Consider the following 21431-nt stretch of genomic DNA (forward strand, 5'->3'; position numbering starts at 1 on the left):
GCCCAAGTTACGCCTCTGGCAATAGTGCTGGTTGCGCTTCGCCTGGTAGTTTCTTTCGCAATTTGCCAGCAAAAAATGACAAGTCTTATGCAGTAAAGGATTCCAAGTATCAACAACAATTGGAGTAATATAGGAGTAACCATGTTCTGTAGGCTACCTGAAGATACCAGTTTCACATCTCGATATTTTGGTTATACCTCATTCCATCCCATCCATTGTGAGGTACACTAAACTAGTGTGTAGGCATGACACGTTCGCATTGCACTACAAGGCATTGTAACACCACCACGCTTGTTAATCATTTTGGTGTTTCACCAGTGTGCTCACACTAGCTCGTAGACCACGCAGACATCCATGGGTTTATGTGCGGTATGAATGTGGGTTCAAATCTACCTTTAGTGTCAAATAGCTTCCAAGCCATTCAAACGCATTACAAAAGATATTTTTTATCCCCTCATTCGAGGCTCAAGGTATCGTCGAAAAATATAGAAGCATACCTACACTTTCTGGTAGAACACCCACAGCTGTAGCAATGCCAGTGTGGTTCATATTGTATTATGGTGCATAGAGCGCAGTCACAAATATGCGCTCTAGTGACATAGTTCTATACCGCGGCCCGGAAACAACGGTTCAAGGCGCTGTACCTTCCACATCTTACTAGTAGGTACTCATCCAAGATGACAAACATTAAGTGTTGAAAGAAAGAACAGGTAGGACGGGGTGAGATATCCATAGCATACACAGTCAGAAAACTTGTCCACCCGGGGAGCAAGGACTTAAGGAAGAAAATTTAGACACTAGAAATAGAAAAAGCGAAGAAACAAAATCAAAGGCTGAAAAAGAGAAGCAAATCAAAATCTCATCAAATCGCAGCAATACCGCGAAAAGACAATCAGTCACCCATTATCTCATCGTCAACCAGATCAGGACCATTCAGATCCTCATTTTCATCATCCACAATTTCGTCCTCGACGAGCTCCCGTGCCCGCAAATCATCTTCATCGTCCTCCTCGATAGGATCATCGTGGTCTCCTTCCTCTTCTTCATTATCTTCCACCCGCTCGGCTGATTTGAAGTCCTTGCCCCCTATCGCAGGTGCTTGGCCTTCTTGTGCGTTCTTGGCGGGCTGCTTTCCCTTGTTGCGTAGTGCACTGCGAGGCTTGCGCTCTTCCAGGTATGACAAAACCTCGCGGTAGTTTTGGCCGAGAGCGGTCTTGTTGCGAAGAAGACGCTTCTTTAGGGAGCCGCGCTTCGAGCCGGAAGCATCTAGAACACGGCCAATGATCGCAAGAACAAGTTTTCCGGTTAGCTCACACAGGCGCTGCTCAGCAACGATACTGCTGCGAAGACGCTCGGTCATGACGACTTCATCCTCGTCATCGCTGCCTTCTTCATCGTCCTCGGGCTCATCTTCGGATGCGGGTGCATCATCCTCGGCAGGCTCAAGATCGTGCTTAGCCTTCTTGGCAAAGGTTCGCTCAGCAATGGCATGTATCTTGGCGATGAGGGCTTGGGAATCTGGCGCAATTTCGTGCACGAGGCTTTGTGCCTGGAAAATGATGTCTTCATCATTGCCAACGCACTGGCCGGCATTTCGAAGTGTGCTAAAAAGAGTTTGGAGGTCAAGGAAGGTTGTTGTAGCGGCGAACCGCAAGTCATCCAGGCGGGAGAGCCCGTTCATGATGTCCAGGAGTGCCGAGGCAAAGGTCTCGCGGCACTTTGTGAGAGCTTCGAAGTAGGATGTATTGAAGGTTGCTGTGCCTTCACTCAAGGCAGTCATGAGACCCTGTACCTTCCACATGAAATAGAAAAGCAGGGTACGCATGCTGTTGGTCACCAATTCGGTTTCCGCTCTCGCTATATCCTCATCGTCATCCTCCGGCAAAAGAGCACGTCGTGTAAGATGAATGAGGGTGTTGAATGGCGCCTCGCCCTGATCCTTTTTATGTTTTGATCGGGAAGTTGGCACCGTTTCCAGGATAGTTGAGCAGTCCGTGATACCCGCAAGGTTAGAAATGCGAGTGATAGTATTGGTGAGATCGGTCAGAGTTGGGTCGGAAATGGAGATGCCAGCTTGGACTTCCCTCTTGCGAGACAATGCGCCCAAAGTCTCGACCATATCATCCCACAATTCCTGGACCTTGCCTTCGAGCGCCTCGCGCATCTCGTCAGAGCTCTTTGCATGCAAAAAAGCAACGCTAGCTTCCGCCAAGACATCATGATCAGAATGTGTCAGGAACTGCTTATTGATGTCATTGAGCAAAGATGAGTAGGCTGTGGTATCTTTTTGCAGGTCTTGAATGGTGTCCAAGTCTACCAAATGTTCGAGTCGGAGGACGGCAGAAGCTGCTTCCGGGGCGGACCCAAACTTGTTCAAGAGTTGAGGAATGATCTGAGCGAGGTTGTGGGAAATTTCCTCCTGCAGCTCAGGGATCTTAACAGTCAAAGCTTTAATCTTGCGCCCGCGCTTGTCGATGTCTGACTTGGCAACCTCAAGTACCCGCAGTTTGACCGCTGCACACAAGATCTCGAGCAGGATTGACTCTTGGCCTTCTTGCATCTTATACAGGTTGCGAACAACACCTGTCATGTCATCTTCAGACGGGTTATCAGCAATCTGCGAATGATCATACAAGAGGAAGCCAGCCAACGACTGCCACTGTGCAAGTTCTTCCATATGAGGATAAATAGCCTCGGTAGCCAAAACAAAGCGGGAATTGGCGGGCGCTCCGGCAAGAACGTCACGCGCTGTGGTTATCGGATTCGTTTCTTCGGTCACTTGACCGTCGTAGGACTGAAAGATGTCCACTAGACACTTGAACTTGATCCACGAGCGCTTTGGTGACTCAAAATCGTCTTCGTCGTCATCGGCAAACATTTCGTTCATCTCGTCTCCGACTTCCTCCACCATCGAGTCGAAAGCGTCCTGAACATTGTCTACAAAAAATCCGCCAGCAGCCTTCCGAATTCGAGGGTCAAGGTCGAAAACCAACCGGCCAATAGCATCGATGTCGCTTGGTTCGAGAAAGCCTCCTTCCCGCAAGTGACTCAGAAGTTCAATCGCGGCCACACGCACATTGATGTCCGCGTCCTGAGCAGCAATTTCCACTATACGCTGACGGAAACGTTCAGTGAAGGAGTTGAGTGCACCGACATTGTCTTTGCTCTCGTATAGTGGTAGCAACTGCGTCAAGGCCACCAGTCGAGTTTGGGCAACGGTATCAGCAAGAGTCCAGCCCAGGTAGCGCAAAGACTGGGCTTCCAGGAACATTTCTCGATAGGTACGAATCCATCGGCCCAAGGCAAGCATGCATTCAGCTCTGATCGCACCATCGACGTCGCGATAGCGGTGAACAAAAACTGTATCAAAGCCATCTTGGATAAAGACATTCAGCTGCTCAACCTTCTGCTCGCCTTCTATAACAGCCGTCTGGATTGCCTCCACCCGACCCTTATTCACGGTCTTCTTTTTCTTCTCATTTTCGAGCTGCTTGCGAGAGGTTGTAACGGTTGAACTCACTTCCTGTGCAATGTCACAGAGGGCGCTCATGATTGCTAAAGCAATGATGGTCGATGTGTGCCGAAAAGGTCTGCAGGAGGCTGTCGACATCGAAGTAAGCCAAATCTGGATATTCTCAAATAGAGCCTCATCGGTATACAAAACCGAAGAATGATGGAAGGTTTGGATCAGGGCACTGATGAATTCTTCGAGAACAGGTTGGAACGCCCTGTATTTCCTGTCACGGGAGATCAAAGGGTAATCGGTGATACCCTGCTCGTGGTAGTCATTTTGGAGATTTGCAATGTGCTTGGGAGTATGGTCCACATCTTTCACTTCGTCTGTATTCACCTCCAATTCGGCCCCTGTACAACGGATGATAAAGTTGATCAAGTCGCGCATGGCCACCCAGCTGTCACGTTGGTAGAGACTTAGCCATTGTGCGGCGGCTGTGTCGGTATTGTTGTTCTTTCCAAAAACCTCCGCTATTCACATGGTGTTAGTTACTAAGCTCAGTTGCAACATAGTTTGGGAAACTCACCGTATAGTCCACGCTCACCTGCTGCCAGGCTAGGTCGTATTTTGGGCTTGCGGGAACGCGAAGCTGGAAGTCGGCCATTGACAGCGGGCCTGAAAGCGAGCTGTCTCCCTACTCCATTTCCCACAACCTTTGGCTTCTTTGTAGCGCGCGACCCCTTTTTGGTCGCGGGCTTCTTGGGGCCAGCCTTGCGAGCTGCGCGGCGTTTGGCCTTCAATTCCTCCTCGTCGGCATCATCATCACCAGCATCGTCGCCAGCATCGTCGCTCTCGGACTCGGACATGTCATCGTCATCGTCATCGTCATCGTTGCCAGGTTCAAGTACGTCTCCACGCTTGCGCTTTCCGCCGGCGTTCGTTTCGTTGGCGGAGTGTGTGCTTTGTGAAAAGACCTCGGGGCGGCGCGTCATGCGACCCGATTTGCGTCGGTCCTCGCCGGGGGTGCCCACTGGGCTGCTTGGATTGTCCACATCCATGATGAATGAGATTGTGTGATTGGGAGTTTCGCGACTGGAATAGTAGGGGCTTCGCGTCTGTCAGCCCCGAATGCAGAACAAAGACACGGGGATCGGTGTCAGGTCGAATCGCGCTCCGTGAAACGCGCCGTGCGACGGCAGCAAACACGATCCGGCGAATGGACGCGTGGGCGAAAGCCGTAGACCGATCGTCGTTGACACAGGTCGTTAGAGCTGAAGTCCCAGGTGGTCGAATGCCGAACAGTTTCTGGGAGAAATTGCGAGGGCCGATAGATCGGAGGGCGGGGGTCCCTGGGAAGCGTGAAAGCGTACCAGGAGGTGGACGCGACTCAGGCACTAAGGCACCAACTCGCCGTCTTGGCGCTGTAGATCTCAGGCCGCAACGATCGATATCATCTTCGCTTTGAACGGCTCTGCTTTAGGGTTCATTCAAACTCAATCCACGCGCGTCAAATATCCAAGCCATAGTTGGATAGTCTTAATTCCTCTCCGTCGGCAAAGAGCCGCCTGGCATACAAAACCTGGGTCGTAATTGAACAGCGGGGCAGTGATGGGCTTCGGGAGGCAGGACCACAATTTTGCGAGTGAAGTAGTTGAGTCCAAGCGAGTAATGGTGCTGCTTGGAACATATTGTTGTGAGCTTAGTAGATAGATGCGCACTCAAACTGCATTGAAAGAGTGAAGGTTGCTAGACTAAGGCAATACTCGATCATGATTTGCATGCTCTACTGGCTGATTTTGTCGATTATACTGATACTTTGTATGATCTCACAGCGAGTTTATAATTTCTAGACCTCTTAACTTGACACAGTAAATGTGGGGTAGCAAGTAGTCCTTATCGAGTCCATCCTAAGGCAATTTTTCTTCAAGAAAAATAAATCCCGCCCCAGAAATAAAACACAATTCGAAAGGATTGAAGAGGACCACAAGAAGCCGTCATGTCATTCTCTACCACACGGATTGTAAGCAGTAGCTCTGGAGTTAAAGAGAAGAACGTTTGGGATGATCTTGAGCGATATTATTGACCTTCATCATTTCTCAGAGCCGGGAAGGGCTTGGATTCCGGATGTCATCTTCAGTTAAGGCAACGTGGAAAACTTTACGGAAAGCTTGATTGGTTCCAAACTTGATACTCTCACCGAATTCCTAGTACCTTGGCATCAGATGGAAAGTACAGCCACAGCCATGGGAGATAACACAGATGACTGGGTTGGTGATGAGGCAGGTGACCCAGGTGAGAATACCAAGCTTATATGTGGTCAATCTTGGAAGCGAGACATTTAAGGGGCTCGACCATTGTTTCTATCTAGGACGCCCTTGGAAGCGATGCTGGTCTCCCGAGCCGAGCAGACTGGCCTCAATCGCCATCGACTAGTCAAGAGGCGGGATGCACTGCCTCCAAAAAAAGGGGAGCCTGTCCTCAATAAAGGGCAGCCTACTATGAGTGTAGATCAGAATGATAGACAGTAGCCTGAATTTGGTATGCGATCTCTGATAATATAAGAAATTTTGATTCGAAAAAAATTATATAGAATAGCACTAGTGAAAGCTCTCGCAGCATATAGAACAGTACCTAGGTGGCTATGGGACTGACGTGTTTTGAGGAATTCTACGTACACTAGGCCTAGTGAAACAATAATGCAGCAACATACTGTTGGCACTGTCTTGGCCCTTAAGCATATGCTGGGGGGATCAACAGACTACCTCTTCAGATGGCCAAATCAAAATCGCGAAGTGATACAGATTGCTCGGCAGAATACGCAGAATACACGGCAGTGCGGGATAGAATACGCCAAATACCTTGGCGGCGCTGGATCGCCGTCGCGATGACATAAGACGGTCATGTGCTGCAGGACCAAGCCTGCGTCTAGGCCGAGTTGAGCCCGTCGCGACGGCTTGGCCGGGTTGCGGTTTGTCATAGAAATGCAATTGTGAATCCCCCGCGGCGGCCGCCAAATCCACTTCATCCACTTCATCCGCTTCGCTCGGTCTCGCGGAGCCCAGCAATGCTCGCACATGGGGTCAGGGCGCCCCGCTTGACACATAGTCGCATCTAGTCCATGGATAGCCGTGCCACCGCAACCAGGATGCGCGAGCCCATTGACTAATGGATGCCATCATCGCCCCTGGGCTAATTTTATATACCAGTCACGCTCCCAAGAATTCCGGGGTAACAAAACCCGGGTTTCTGCAAGACATCATGCTGCAGCCTGGTATCACGCCTTACTGATTCACAACATTCATGCCCGCTTGGCTTATTCCTCAACGCCTTCATCCTGCGCCGTGAATAAAGGCTGCCCGCCCCTCCTCCGCTCCGTCCACCGCTTTCACCATCTCCCCACTTCTCCCTATCTTTCGACCCTTCGACCTTTCTCCAAAACACGCACATCACATCTGCCACCATGCGACAACCAGCAATGCCCATCCGCTCGCCCTTCGAGTCTTCCATCGCGAAACCGGGGCAGGGCAACGTCGTCCTCTCTCTCCTCCCCCCAACAATCCCACCCTCACTACCCTCACGTATAAATACCCATTGAAGCTCGTCCCACGTGCTCCCGGCTTCGTCCCCAGCCCGGACACTTCTGCGCTATCGGACTCGTGCCCATCAAGGCCTATCCATCTATACCTTCTCACCTATGGTGGCGGTCTACTCCCCGGAGACCACATCGAGGTGACGATCAAGCTTGAGCCGAAGACACGGATGGTGGTGACCACGCCCCAGGGGAGCACCAAGATCTTCAAAACCGAACCCGGCAACGACAATGGTGTCAGTGTGATCAAAGGTCACCGCAAAAAGATGCCCGCGAATGACCACCTCTCAGACATGAGCCAGCAGTCATTAGACGTCCGAATCGGCCGCGAGTCTGCGCTCTGCTACCTTCCAGATCCATCCGTGCCCTACCAAAACAGTCGCTACGCGCAAATTCAAACATTTACCGTGGATGCTTCCGCCCGGGGTGACCAACGCAGCAGTCTTTGTGTGCTGGACTGGGTGACGCAAGGCCGGACCTCGCGTGGCGAGAATTGGAACTTCCGATTCTGGAAGGGCCGTAATGAAGTCTGGGCTACCGATGAAAAGACTGGGAAGAGCCGACTGCTCCTCCGAGATTCCGTTATTCTGGATGACGAAACACAAGACGACCTCGCCTCAGATGACGATGAGGACAATGAGGAGACTAGCCACGAATTGAATCCCCACCCGGATGGCGCGGACGTACCGCCCCAGGCGCAGGCCGGCCTGCTGCCTTTGAACGTGATTCAGGAACGAACAAGACCTCACGGAGTCGTGGGAACCTTGATCCTGTCAGGCCCGGTGTTTGACAGGCTCGGAACCTTCCTCATCGAGCAATTCACCTCACAGCCGCGTATCGGTAGTCGGAATTGGTCTTCATCAGAATCATCTTCCGCACCCGAGGGAACCCCCACTAGCCGGGGCGATGTCACCTGGACAGCGGCTCGCGTGCGCGCCGGCTTTGTTCTTGTGAAGTTCGGTGCCAAGGACTTCGAGACAGCCAAGCATTGGCTTGGCGGTCTTCTCCGCGAGGAAGGCAGCATCGTCCGAGAATTCGGCGAAGAGGCTCTCTTCTGCATGTAATTTCCTCACATCTCATCTTCCTTTTCTCTTTGGCAACCTGACTGCCACCTACTTACTCTTGTTATCCCGCCTCTCCCACCTGGACTTTCAACCCATTCAGCTCTGCCGCCCTTCCTCCAAGTACCAACACAACCGAATATTGATGATACCCACTGGGTCCTCGGGCCTTGTCTACCTTCTGGGCCTTCGGGTCTCTACTTTTGGTATTCTGCATTTGTTTTTTTTCAGCCTATTGCATGTGATTGGTGATTTGGAAGCATCCCTCCAGCAGGGCCCTGCAAAACCATAACAAATTGGGACTATAGCATAACTGCATCAAGGCAGTCGCCAAAAATTTTTTTTGACTGCAAACATGATATTTATATTGCGCCATGGCGCTATCACCTTTCACAAAACTTTGAATGTTCTGGATCGTAGCACAAGCCATGAAATCTATTAAAGCAAAAACATCCAAGGAAAAAGGTATCTCAGATGTCAAGAAAAAGCCAAATCAAGTCTCATAACGCCCGTCATAATCCCATACGTACGTCTGGAGTAGATGGTATGTATATATATCATGCCATGACCAGGATCATCCAAGTTCTAATAAAATCTAGAACCACCAATCGAAAATACGAATTTTCCAGTCGCCCTTGGTGGCAGCAGCCAGATCATCAGCGTTTATAAAGTCAACGCCCTCCAGAGCAAGAATCCGCCAAATATGATTACGCAGACTGACGGGCCAACTCGGCAACGCCCAGTAGCGCACCTTCAGGCCGTGACGGTGGGCAACTCGGACCTGGTTCCGAATGATATTCATCTGATGCTGTGTGAAATGAAACGGCCACGGGTACCCAACGGCCTTCCGGAATGAGACAGAGGCGTAGAAGCTGTTCGTCACATTGAAGGTAGTGGGCGTGATGATATTTGGCATCCCCGAGTGACCTTGCCCAAGGTCGTTAAGCCGCTCGTCGCTCGGGACAGACAACGCCTGGTCCGCTTTCTCGTCATCGACAAGTTTTTCTAGTGGAGCGTCGAAGAAGATATCCCGGTAAGTGGAGTTCGCTGTAACCAGATCGAAGGGCGTGTTGCCTGTTCCGACGACCGTGACAGGCCCCGGGATGATCTCGCGTCCATTGAAGTAGGTTAGGTAGCCCCGATCCCGCAGCGGCGCAAGGTGCTTGACAACAGCAGGCCAAGTCGCAGCGCCGTCCGTCTTGAAATCGATCAGCAGAACCACAGGCTGTTCTGGGTCCGTATCAAATACACCATGCGGTGGGTTATCGACAGTGCGGTGGAAGGGTGTAACGGGGTTCTGTCGGTTGAGCACCTTCACCAATGGATCGACATATAACGACCGGAGCGTCCGGCGCGAAGTTAAGGACGAGGTAGTATGACCGACGTACAGCTCCTCATCGAACAGCCAGACATCTGCCTCGACACCGATACACCCCGCCTGCAACGCGGAGAAGAGTGGAACCCGGCGCCAGTAGTCATTGTGCGAGTGGCAGTTCACAGGAATAATCTCGCGCGTCCGATCAGTTGGCCAGTGCGAGGTGTCGTCAGCGAGGTCTTCATCACCTTTCCTCCATGAGCTCGCGGCACGGTCATACTCATCCGGGAAGAAAGAGAGGACAATTCCGAAAGTAAGGGAGATAAATTGGATGATTCCACTGACAGTCATTGCGTTAGCCATGCCATATCGCGCAGATCAAGGGAGACGTTGAGGAGCTATGGATCGACCTTGGCCTGGGCCGAATCGAGCTGCAACAGCATCGGAACCTTACAGCATGACGAAGAAGATAAGAAGACCGCGGGAGAAGCAGCCCCAGCAGCGCGAGTACTTTCTGCGGTGCGGCTCTTCAGATAGCAGGGGCAGGGCGTGGGCGTTGGCAGAGCGCGTGAACCGATTCCATGCCGTCAGCCTGCGCCATGTTGACGGCCCCACCCGATCGCGGGGAACAGCATCGTCCATGAGAGGGTCATCCTCGGGCCTGATATCGGGCGAGTCGGCGTAGGCCTCGAAGGGGGCCTCGAGCAAACACTCGGAGGAGGCACCGGGGCCTCGAGAGGTCTGCGGCCGGAAGGAAGTCCCCATTGCTGCGTGGGGGATGCGATCGGGAAGGGAGGAAAGAAAGTAGATCCGACCCTGCAGGTCTCATCCGGGTTATATTGGGGGGATTCTCCTGTGCTCTTTTGGTCTCAATTCTGTGTCCGTTGCCAAACGTGAAGAGGGAGGATGCAAGTCGCAAGCAATCAGCGTCCAGCGGATGCAGCCATGTTGCGGAGGGGCGGGCACTGATTGGATTGCGTGGCTCGTTCGGGCGGCACAACCGTGGACACTCCACGCTCCTACACTACTACTAGTAGTAGGTACCACTCAGTATGAGAGTGGAATACCCATTATATGATCAGATGGTAAAATTGAACGACGAGATCGTCTACCGTACAAATTCTAATAGTCAGGCGCATCAGGTAGAATAGTAGAAAAACAGGAAAAATATCAGCAGATCCGTCAGATAGCGCTTTATATACAACGAATGCAATGGTCCCAAACACCCACGGGTCAATCATCACGGACCCGTTGCTTTTTTGAAGACAAAATGGAGCAAGAAATATCTTACTCCTCCTGCAGAGACTTGACGTAGGCCGCCGCCCGCGCCTTGGTCTCCTCCACCATCTTCTCGTCCCCACCCGCGGCAACAAGCTTCTCCTCAAAGGCGAGCCACTTCTTGAACAGGAACTTGGCCTGCTTGGGCTTCAGCTTCTTGCTGGAGTCGATGCTGACAGCACCCTTCTTGTGCGACAGGCCGAGCACACGCTCAAACAGACGGCGCACCTGATCCGCGTCACCGTTCTTGATTTCCAAATCAAGCAGGACGTTCCACAGGTCAATGCGCTTGGGAAACGAGGAGAGCAGGCCCTCGAAAACGGTACGCCCGCGCTCAATATCACCATTGGCAGAGCGGTACTCCAGCTGAGCGAACTTGGTGGTCGTCTCGACGTGGGTGTGGGTCGGGAGCGACTGCAGAGCACGCGCGAGCAGGCCGCGGCCGCGCTCGGGGTTGGCGAGGGTGTCGAACAGGAAAGTTGCGTAGTTCAGGAAGAAGCTGGGGGACTGGTTCGAGATCTTCTTCTTCATCGCGGTGCGGAAGATATCGTCCGCTTTCTGGAGTCAAGAAATTAGTATCGATACTGATGGCATCAAGAAATGTAGAGCGAGTTGAACATACCTCGTTCTTGCCAGAGCTGATGAAAATGGAGGCCATCTTCTCGTACATCTGCTGAGGGTCCTGGTACTGACAGGCACGCTGGAACGCCTCATCGAGGGTGTCGTCGTTGCCATAGGTGTTCTCCAAGTTTAGCAGAGCAACCCAGATGTTCAGCTTCTCGGCATCTTGGCCCATGGTGATGGTGCGAAGAGCACGCTCAGCAATGGTCCGGGCCTTGTCGACCTCACCAAGCTCCAGCTGGAAGGCCATGTATTGCAGCCAAAGAAGAGAAGAGTCGGGCTCACCCATGAGGAGACGCTCGTAGTCGGCAACGGTCTGAGGGCCATTGGCATCCAGCTCGCCCGTACGGTCAACCTCGATCTCGGGCTTGCGGTTCTTCTTCTTTTTCTTCTTGGAGTCCTCCTCGTCGTCACTGTCCAAGGCAGCCGCCTTATCGTCGACCTGGACGTTGCCGCTCCAGTCGAAGCCACTGGCGCCGAGACCACCCTCCTTGGAAGGCTTGGTGGACTCGTCGACATCGCTGTCTTCCTCGTCCTCGTCCTCCTCATCCTCCTCGCTACCTTCTTCGACATCGACACCCCCCATAGAGACATCGTCATCATCGCTGTGGCCCTCCAGCTCGACTCCACCAGGGCCATCCTCGCTCATCTCTAATTCGCCCTCGTCTTCACTCTCGTCCGCCTCGTCCTGGAAGTGAGAAGCCTTCAAAGAAAAAGAGATCTTTTTGGAATCACGGTCGATCTTGATGATCTTGGCCTTGACAGCGTCACCCTCATCGTACAGGGTGCGAGCATCCTCGATACGCTTGTCAGCCATCTCGCTACGGTGGCAGAGACCGCTGACATTAGAAGACTTGTCGATGACGATGAAGGCACCGAACTCCTCAACCTTGCGGACTTTTCCAGTCACGATCTGGCCAACCTTGAGATCCTGCAGGGTCACTGGAGCCTTGTAATTAGGGTCGAGGAGAGACTCCTTCAAGCTGAGCTGCAACTTGTTCTGGGCAGCATCCACCAGAGTGACACGGCCCTTGACCAGCTGGTCAGTTTGGAATGCGTCCTTCCACTCCTTCAAGTAAGAGTCGGAGAGATCAGAAACACGGACGTAGGCAGTAACACCGTGACCAACAGACACGAAAAGACCAGCGTCGGCAACACGCTTGACGAAACCACGGATGATCTCATTGGGCTTGACATCCTTGATCGAGTTGATCTCGCGGTCCTGCACAGGGAGCGAAGAGCTCAGGACCTTTGATGGGCGAAGAGACAGGTGAATCTTCTTGTTGGCCTTGTCGACGCCAACAACGTAGGCTCGAAGAATCTCGTTCTTGCGGTAAATGGTGGGGTTGGCCTTCGAGTAGTCATCGGCCATATCAATGAGGTTGACAGCAGCGACGAGGGCCTCGCCGAGCTGCATGATCACCTGCTTTTCGGTGACCTTGGTCACGCGACCAGGGAGAATCATGCCGACGGAGACGTCTCCGAACGAGAGCTTGTCGAAGCCCTGCTTGGCAGACAGATCCAGGTGTCCCTTATCAGCATTGACCGCAGTGACCTGAACCTTCAACGCAGATCCGATAGGGAAGTTCTTCTCGACATCAGTCAGGAGAGACAGGTCGTCCGAAGCATCCATGAAGTTGAGTCTGCCGCGCACATTGGGCGATAAGTTGATCCAGAGGCAGTCATCAGCGACGTTGTTGACGAACCCCATCCAGGAAGATCCGACCTGGACCTGCTCAAGGTTCAACGGGACAGGGTTGGCAGCCTTCATGAAGCTGGGCTTGACAGACAGCTCGAACACGGGATACTTGCCACTACGGTGAGAGATGGGCAGGAACTTGTGGCTGCGAGCATCGTGGACACCGAGGATCCGAGCGGACAGGACCTGCTTGGCCTTGAAGAAACGCAGGGGTTGCTTGCGGTCCTTGAATTCCTCCCACTTGTCGAAAATCTCCGAAACGTCAATGCGTCCCTGGATGTTGTCCGCCAGTTGCACGTTGACCTGAGTAGACTTGATAGAGGCAACCTTGCACTTGACAACACGTCCGAATGTAAAGTCAGACATGGTCTTGACATTCTCGTCGACAGGGTTTGAAAGGGCATCATCGGTCTGTGTAGGAGACTTGGTCGGCTTGGGGCCGGCGTGAGTAGCCTCGGAGGCCTTTTGGCTGAGAATAAACCGCTGGAAGTCCATGTCGACGGAGTGGATTGTCACGGAAATGACCTGTCCCTTCGACATGCCAAAATGGGGACGAGAGAGATTGGCCTCCTCAATAAGACGCTTGGGGAGGAGACCAGTAAGACCACCCAGGAACTCAATGAACAGTCCATCAGGGGTGATGTTGCGGATGAAACCAGTGACAGTGGCACCCTCCTGCACATCCTCGAACTTGGCAGGCATGCTCTTGTTGGCGGCCTTCTTCAAGCTGGAACGGCCAGAAACTCGAATGAGGCGGTGTGCGCGCTGGATGTCAAGGACCAGAAGGTCGTTGAGCTTTTGACCAACGCGAATCTTGGAGAGGGTGGCACTCTGCTTCGAAGGGGCTCCGTCGATGATGTGCTGAACGTCAAGGCGAGCGACTAGACCAGACTCGTCAAGCTTGAGAAGGACGTCATCATTGGACTTTTCGAAGACGGTTCCGGTTACAAGAATGCCTGGGTGGATATCGTCGAAGGCCTTGCGGTATTGCTCGGTGAAAGAAGACGGGTCCTTGCAAGAAACAGCAAGTCTGCCCTGGGCAGCATCAACGCTCAGGGCGTGGACATTAACGACCTGTCCCAGTCTAAAATGCATAGCGGGATCCTTGATATAGGCCTCACTCATCTCGGAGACGGGGAGGAAACCGCGGACATCACCGTAGAACTGAACAACCGCACCGTGATGCTGCAGACTCACAATGGTACCAGGAGACTGGGCACCAGCGACGATATCCTTGTAGTCCTTCCAGACAGCGGACTCACTGTTCAGCAGACTCTTCTTCAGAGTCAAACGGATCTGACGCTTCTCGAGGTTCACGGACAGAATTCGGGCAGAGACCTTCATCCCCTCGCGGAATTTCTTCTCGGGGAATTGCAACTTGGCGTCGGCAAAGTGCATAGACGGAACCAAACCGGTGATACCATCAGCCAGGCTAACAATAAGACCATCCATGCCGGTGGAACCGATCAGGAGCTTCTCGACCTTACCCTTGACAATGGCTCCGACGGAGACATCTTCGATGCGCAGGAAGGGCTGCTCAATGACACTCTGCTCGAAAGAAAGAAGGTAGAGGTTGTCGATCATGTTGTAACCGACGACACGAGCTTCGTGGGTGGATCCAACCTTGAATGGACCTGAATCATCCGAGATCGACTCGACTTTTCCGTCAGAAAGTCGCGAGATATGAACAAATCCAACTTGCTTGGTCTCGCCAATCTGCACATAAATACCCATACCAGGGTCGACCTTCACAACAGTGGTCTCCGGAACGATGGCAGAGACGGCAGGAGCATCTTCAGACGAACCAGGGCCGTGGCCATCCGGGGAAAGCTTGAGAACATGGTCCAACATGGAGAAACCAATTTTATAAGGCTCGGCAGAAGGGAAGGTTGAAATAATGCGACCCTTGATCTTGGCACCAATCTTGAACTTACGCTCCAAATCGAGCATTCCATCAGTGGCACCGGATTGGACCAGATCGACGGTCGTATCAAGCATACCCATGATTTTACCGATCATGCCGTTGGTGGTAACTTCAGTCAGAAGAATCTCTGCAGCAACACCGGGGAGATAAGAGTTGATAGTAGGAGCGGCAGCAAGGAAGTGGGACTTCTTGATAGAGTGTTTAAGATTGGCCGAGAGCTTAATGACATTGCCGCTGGCATTCTGGCCAGTGACAATACACAAGAAGACTGTACCCTCTTTGATTGATGAGTAGTCGACGTGAGTATCAATCTCCTTGGAGCCCATGAAACCCCTCAGGTCCGAGCCCTCAATACCAAGGTCCATCACAAGACCGTGATCTTCCACGCTGACGACCGAAGCCTGAACAGCCGTTTCCACAACTAGGTCAGATTTCGAGAGGCCAGAGTTGGTCTGTCTTGGGTCGATTGACAATTCAATGCGTTTTTTGCCGCGACCACCAGTCTCGGTGGCATCGGTGCCGGTGGAAACGACATACGCTCGCAGATATTGACCGATATAGAAGTGGTCCTTGAGATCGAAAGAGATTTCGTCCGAGCTATCGTCGTCGTCGTCCTCTTCTTCGTTGAGCAGCTTCTCAATCCGCTCTTCGAGTTTCTTCGACACTGAGGTGAGGGGAACGTAGCCGACAAGGTTGTTGGGCAGGGAAAGGGCAATATCGTGGGCGTTGATGCTCGAAACTTGACCCAAAATCATGGAACCGGGGACGATACGCTGTAGACAAATTAGTCGGCTATTCCATAAATCCAGGTATAATTCAATTGGCCGTGCATACCTTGTAGGTGAGAGGCTCAATGCGAACGCCTTCCTTCTCAGCCTTGTCCTCCTTGTTAGACTTCTTTCCCTTGGTCTTCTTCTTGCGCGACTTCTTTGCAGGAGCCGCAGTGTCGGCGTCTTCCATATCGACATCATTTTCGTCTTCGTCGTCGCTGTCGTCAAATTCGCGAGACGGCTTCTTGGGACCCTTGGGACCCTTTTGCTCGAACAGAACATCTTTGTGGGCCTGGATTTGGATTTGCTTGCGCTCCAGCGGGGTCAGAACGCTGCCACCGCCACGAGGGAATGATGGTTCGTCGTCGCGGAGAACAGAGAGCTCCGAAGCCTTCGGGGCGGTGTCTCTGGGCTTCTGCTCATTTTTGCGCTCTTCGGTTCCAACCTTGGCGCGCTTCTGTGGCTGGCGAGCAGCCGTTTCTTCGGGGGCATTCCCCTTGCGCTTAACTGGCGCCATTGTTTGTAGAAAAACCGAAACGCTCACGGTTGAAGAATCCCGTCGTAGCGCAACGAAAAAAAATTAATATGTGGGCAGAACCGCCCACCGCCTAGGCCAGGTGGGACCGACCGCCTTACCTGTGGGCAGCGATAGTCCGGCCAAGTATTAGAGCCCCAATGTTTACTTGTTGAGAAATGCGATTGAAAGCCCATGTCTGACATTTAAAATAATAAGAAAATCTGATGAAAGACAATACTCGTAGCCGAATTGGACTTTGAATTTATAATCATATTCCGATCCACTTCTACGACGGGGTAGTTTGTATGGGAAATTTTCTCTCCCAATTTCGAGGAATAGTAAACTGAAAAAAAAATCGGTAAAAAAAAGTATTCTAGAAGCATTGGACTACATCATTCCCGACTGCCAAATACTACGCAAGGATAGTGGCCCCAGACTGCTCGGTGTGCTTCCTCCGCACCTCAGGCAGCCCTGGCATGAAGCCTGGGTGCCTGAACGCCAAATGCCCGACGCCGCGCTCCGCGTCACGTCTGTTGCGCGCAACACGACCCGCTTCAAATCCCATCTTACCCCCTTCGGCCAAATCTTTTCTCCATGTAAATCCACCACCACGGAGGCTCTCTCCTTCCCTCTGTCGTGTGCACACCATGGATACGGTTTCGGGTCTTCCTGAGCCACCCAGATCAGAGCCTATCTTTCCTCCCACTCAGGAGATCCCATCCTCCCCGCCCTCTGTCGCATCTGAAGCCGGCGGTGGGCGACGACAGCGAAAACCTCCCACAGTCACACCTCGGTCCTTCCGACGCTTCTTTACCCCACGATCCTTGCTCAACAGCGGGAGCAATGGAAGCCCTGTCAGAACAAATCGCCAGGCCCTGCGGACGCTAAATTCGCCAGCAGTCAACCGCCTCGGACCCGCCTTCACTAGATCCTCCAAGCCTGGAAGTGCCAGGAACCCGAACAATGGCTTGGCCGAGGATCTTATGCGCACTCCGTCTAGAAAACGGAAGCACTCGTTCTCCTCGGCAGCTTCTCCGATTCAGTCTTCGCCATTGAAGAAAGTCCGTATGCGATCTCCAGTGGGCGATGAAGTGGAGCAGCGGACCAGCGTCCGAGATATCGATGTCACGACCCGAGGTCGGTTTGTCGACAGAGTGCCAATGAGCCCGCCAAAACGCCGACCAGTTTCTCCAATTAGCAAATCCCGGTCCCTTCAAACGTCAGGATCATTTTTTATGCGCACTGTACACGGTTCTCGCGCAAACCGGCTCACCGTGCGATCAACAGCTGGAGCTGGTCGGTTGCCTCTAATTATGAATCTTCCAGAGGATTTGTTACTGACAAATCTTTAGGCTGGCAAGACGTTACATCCGATTTCTACACGCAGGCTGAAGACCGCCACTCATCGGTCAGTCAAGCCTCCCCGGGGTCGCTGTCGCTTCCATTTTGCAGCGCTTCTTGTAATAGTAAGTACCTCTGTGACCCCAATTCTGCACAATACATTTACTAACATCTAGAAGCCAATTCTTTAGTGGCTATTGGCGATGAAGAAGGTGGAATCAGACTGCTGGATTCTTCCAAAGAGGACGAACGAGGCTTCTCGAGCGCGTATCTCGGCTGGCGTGCACACATGAACTCGATTATGGACCTCGAATTCTCATCCGACGATACATTCCTAGCTACGGCTTCTGGGGACCAAACTTCGCTGGTCATTGATATGTCTACCCGACAACCAGTCTATTGCCTCTCGAACCATGTCTCTTCTGTGAAGCGAATTCAATTTCAGCCCGGCTCTAATAACAAAGTTCTTGCGACCTGCAGCCGGGACGGAAACGTCAACATCTGGGACGTGCGCTGCAAAGGATTTGAGCGCCCTGCCCTGCAAGTTCGATGCTCGCTGGAATCCGAAGCCGATAATTCGATCACGACACCTCCAAAGACGACACATCCCCAGGTTCTCAATACGATTCATGGTGCTCATTCATATACCACACCACAAAAGTCAGCTGCGGACAAAAATGATCCTCCTCCTCCTTTTGGGCGCCACGACATTACTGTCACCTCCCTGGCTTTTCTTCCTATCGGCCAGGAAAACCTCTTTGTGACCACATCCGAGGCGAGTGCTAGTGTTCGACTGTGGGATCTGCGAACGGCACACAATAACCGGCGCGGCCGACCTGTTCTTCCATTGTCCTCTACCAAAGAGCCCGACAGCCATGTTAAATACCGCAAGTTTGGCTTGACTTCGATGGCTTTCAGCGGTGATAGTTCACGGCTGTACACTCTTTGCCGGGATGGCACTGTCTATGCATACTCAACCTCGCATCTAATGCTTGGACACGCCCCGGAGCTTTCTCTAAACAACACTCGCCCCCGACGTATTGGAGGATCTGATAAAGAGGGCCTGGGTCCTTTGTATGGATTCCGTCACCCGCGTCTTCAGGTTTCCTCCTTCTACGTAAAACTCGCCCTTCGCAAAGCGTCTGGTGACCGCCCAGAGATGCTGGCGACTGGCAGCAGTGACCATTGTGCCCTCTTATTCCCAACCGACGAACGATTCCTGCAGTCTCCTGTGAAAACACTGGACGATGACCTGCCTACTCGTACGTCACTGTTTACGACTCGGTCCGGCCTTCGCCGTACCAACTCTGGCGTTGGCCTGTCTGGACGTCTCGAGGACACAATCCCAATTTACCAGTCCGGTACCCCGCTTGTCCAAGCGCACAAGAGAGAAGTTACAGCGGTATCCTGGACTGTTGACGGTGAACTGATTACTGTGAGCGATGATTACAGCGCCCGGTGCTGGCGCGAGGGCCCTCAGGCCCGTGAACTCCGGTCTCGTGGTCACATTGAAGGTCCTCGTCTGCGCCACGAGGCCGGTTGGGCGGCTACGAAAGATTCATACGATGACGAAGAGGAATGATATCTGCAAGGTCTTGTTTCTTTTCAACTAGTTTTTATCTTCTTCTTTTCTGCTTCTAGAAGGCGTTCTCTTCGGGGCGTTGGTTTTGAATGAGCATTTTACGGCGCTTAGGGAAGGCATAGTTTCTGTTAGCGCAACATACCCATCTTTTTTGTACCGATTATTTTTCGGCATTCAACCGCAATATGTTCTATTCTTCGAAGTTCCAATACATCAGATATGACACACACGGTTTCTGCTCCCGGCCAAATGCTGATAATCCTCCTCGGTCTTCCTAGCTTGCCCGTATCACCATGGCAATCCGACCAACAGCCCAGCTCGACGTTTGTGTTCACATAAACGCCCGATGCAGGAGAGCCTTGATCGAGGAAGCTGAATCAGGAAGCATTAGTCGGATGAGTATCGTCACTGATGTAATGCTGAATAGTGCTTACAGAGATTCCTAGGGCTCTTATCCTAGTGTTGTTTCTTCCCGAGGGCTCGAGTTAATGGTAAAGTGAACGCCTTTCGAACAGAAGCTGGAGTGCATCACTACAACCAATTAATCCTTCAGAAAAATCTGCAAAGTCTCGATATACTCTTGAAGGAGACCATGGGCTCCGACCCGAGCGGATTGGGAAGGGGATTCTCGGTTCAGGTCGTAGATGAACAGTTCCGGCTCCATGTTGGAAGAATGGACAATGATTGAGATTCAAGATTTGATGGATAAAGCAGCCCAAAAGGGTTTGGATACGCTGAAAACTTCGGTATAGTCAATCTAGAGTATTCAAGGACGGTTAATAGTAGATCCCTTGACCATTGAGGGATCTTTTATAACTGGTCAGTTTTATAGTGGCTGCCTAGGCTATAAGTTTGATTTCCCGCAATCGAAACCACAGGCGATTTCAAACGGTTTCGATGTATAATTTTGTTGCTGACATTTGCTGGCTGGGAACTCCTCAGCTGCAGAAGCAGTCGACAATTTCCGGCGACCCATCGTACATTGAACCGAGACAGTCAAGGTATCCGAGTACAGTAGGCGTGCTGTTGTGGCCGAGGGTGATTCTCCAGTGCTGCGATAAGACGATTGGCCGATAAGTCAAATTCGAGGTCGCCCCCCAAAAAAAAGTCCGCTCGACCAAATTCAACCCTTCAGCACTTTCAACCCAGCTCTCACAATGCCTCACAAGCACAAGAGGCGCGAGCGGGACGATACGTATGTCGTTTCTCCCTCTAACTTGAGTGTATGACTCGGTGTCGCGCTGAACTAACCCCCATCCTCTGGACAGCCAATTCGACCTTCCGCCGTCCGTGATCGCAAAGCCTCTTCCCGTGCGTGAGCAGCAGCCCAAGCCCAACACCGGCAAGAAACAACCGCAAGATGATGGCAAGAAGGCAGCGGCTCCAGCAGCTAGCCGCCGCAAGGGCGCCAAAGAAGATGACACCCCGCGAGCCTTCCGACACTTGATGCAATACCAGACCACTGGTCGCCGGGCGCCCTCGGGACTCGAGACAGGCGAGAAGAAATCTAATAACAAAAAGCGGAAGCGCGAGAACGCAGATTCCAAGAATGAGTTGAACAAGAGACCGACAAAGCCCGCAAAGACGCTCTCTGAGCAAAATGAGTCAAGTGGCAAGGACGCGAAACAGGCGCTGCCGAAAATCTTGCCTGGCGAGAAGCTGTCCGATTTTGCCGCGCGTGTTGACCGTGCTCTCCCGCTTTCTGCGATGACCAAGTCATCGACAAAGCCCGGTTCATCTAAGGAGCGCGATCACAAGATGACCAAGCACGAAAAGCATCTACGACGATTGCAGGCCGGTTGGCGTGAGGAGGAGGCAAAAATCCGAGAGAAGGAACAGGAGGAGCGGGAAGAGCGAGAGGAAGAAATGGAAGAGCAATTGGAACTGCTGAGGCAGTGGGACTTGGAGAGACGAGGTGGCAAAGCTAAGAAGAAAGGAGCGGTGCCTAAGAAAAAGAGGTCTGGTAACATTGGGGATGTCGACGATGACCCTGACCCTTGGGCCAAGCTGAAGAAGCGAGACAAGGAAAGCCAGGCCAATCCCTTCGATGTTGCTCGGGAGCCGCCGCAGTTGAAAAAGCCCCGCGAAATTTTCAAGGTGCGTGGTGGTGCGAAGGTTGACGTTGCCAACGTTCCCAACGCCGTTGGTAGTTTGCGACGAAGAGAGGAATTGGCTAGTGAGCGAAGGAATATTGTGGAGGAATATCGGCGACTGATGGCCGCCAAGCGGCAGTGAATGCATACACTCATGATTGCATTGGGTTTTACTACTATAGGATAT

At 52.3% G+C, this 21431-nt stretch overlaps 7 protein-coding genes across 7 annotated transcripts; 3 read left to right on the top strand and 4 right to left on the bottom strand.

The window, feature by feature from the left end:
* Window positions 1–892: 892 nt before the first annotated feature.
* N7532_005155 (cohesin subunit IRR1) lies at window positions 893–4512 on the bottom strand (the record flags this gene model as incomplete). Its single annotated transcript, XM_056617649.1, has 2 exons — window positions 893–3984; window positions 4041–4512. 2 exons carry the CDS (start codon window positions 4510–4512, stop codon window positions 893–895), a joined length of 3564 nt encoding a protein of 1187 aa, XP_056473808.1.
* A 2200-nt stretch (window positions 4513–6712) lies between these two features.
* N7532_005156 (urease accessory protein UreD) lies at window positions 6713–8107 on the top strand (the record flags this gene model as incomplete). The annotated part of the gene is made up of 2 exons (XM_056617650.1): window positions 6713–6725; window positions 6978–8107. The coding sequence occupies 2 exons, from the start codon at window positions 6713–6715 to the stop codon at window positions 8105–8107; spliced, it is 1143 nt and encodes a 380-aa protein (XP_056473809.1).
* Window positions 8108–8699: 592 nt separating this feature from the next.
* On the bottom strand, window positions 8700–9770 carry N7532_005157 (uncharacterized protein; the record flags this gene model as incomplete). The annotated part of the gene is made up of 1 exon (XM_056617651.1): window positions 8700–9770. The coding sequence occupies one exon, from the start codon at window positions 9768–9770 to the stop codon at window positions 8700–8702; it is 1071 nt and encodes a 356-aa protein (XP_056473810.1).
* A 99-nt stretch (window positions 9771–9869) lies between these two features.
* N7532_005158 (uncharacterized protein) lies at window positions 9870–10184 on the bottom strand (the record flags this gene model as incomplete). Its single annotated transcript, XM_056617652.1, has 1 exon — window positions 9870–10184. The coding sequence occupies one exon, from the start codon at window positions 10182–10184 to the stop codon at window positions 9870–9872; it is 315 nt and encodes a 104-aa protein (XP_056473811.1).
* Window positions 10185–10706: 522 nt separating this feature from the next.
* Window positions 10707–16228, bottom strand: N7532_005159 (putative rRNA biogenesis protein RRP5; the record flags this gene model as incomplete). Its single annotated transcript, XM_056617653.1, has 3 exons — window positions 10707–11255; window positions 11320–15714; window positions 15776–16228. The coding sequence occupies 3 exons, from the start codon at window positions 16226–16228 to the stop codon at window positions 10707–10709; spliced, it is 5397 nt and encodes a 1798-aa protein (XP_056473812.1).
* A 647-nt stretch (window positions 16229–16875) lies between these two features.
* On the top strand, window positions 16876–19151 carry N7532_005160 (uncharacterized protein; the record flags this gene model as incomplete). Its single annotated transcript, XM_056617654.1, has 3 exons — window positions 16876–17524; window positions 17581–17694; window positions 17749–19151. 3 exons carry the CDS (start codon window positions 16876–16878, stop codon window positions 19149–19151), a joined length of 2166 nt encoding a protein of 721 aa, XP_056473813.1.
* Window positions 19152–20308: 1157 nt separating this feature from the next.
* On the top strand, window positions 20309–21386 carry N7532_005161 (uncharacterized protein; the record flags this gene model as incomplete). The annotated part of the gene is made up of 2 exons (XM_056617655.1): window positions 20309–20346; window positions 20420–21386. The coding sequence occupies 2 exons, from the start codon at window positions 20309–20311 to the stop codon at window positions 21384–21386; spliced, it is 1005 nt and encodes a 334-aa protein (XP_056473814.1).
* Between the last annotated feature and the right edge of the window lie 45 nt (window positions 21387–21431).

This window comes from Penicillium argentinense, assembly GCF_028826775.1.
Source record: "Penicillium argentinense strain IBT 30761 chromosome Unknown utg000005l_segment0_segment0, whole genome shotgun sequence".
Classification (NCBI taxonomy): Eukaryota; Fungi; Ascomycota; class Eurotiomycetes; order Eurotiales; family Aspergillaceae; genus Penicillium; species Penicillium argentinense.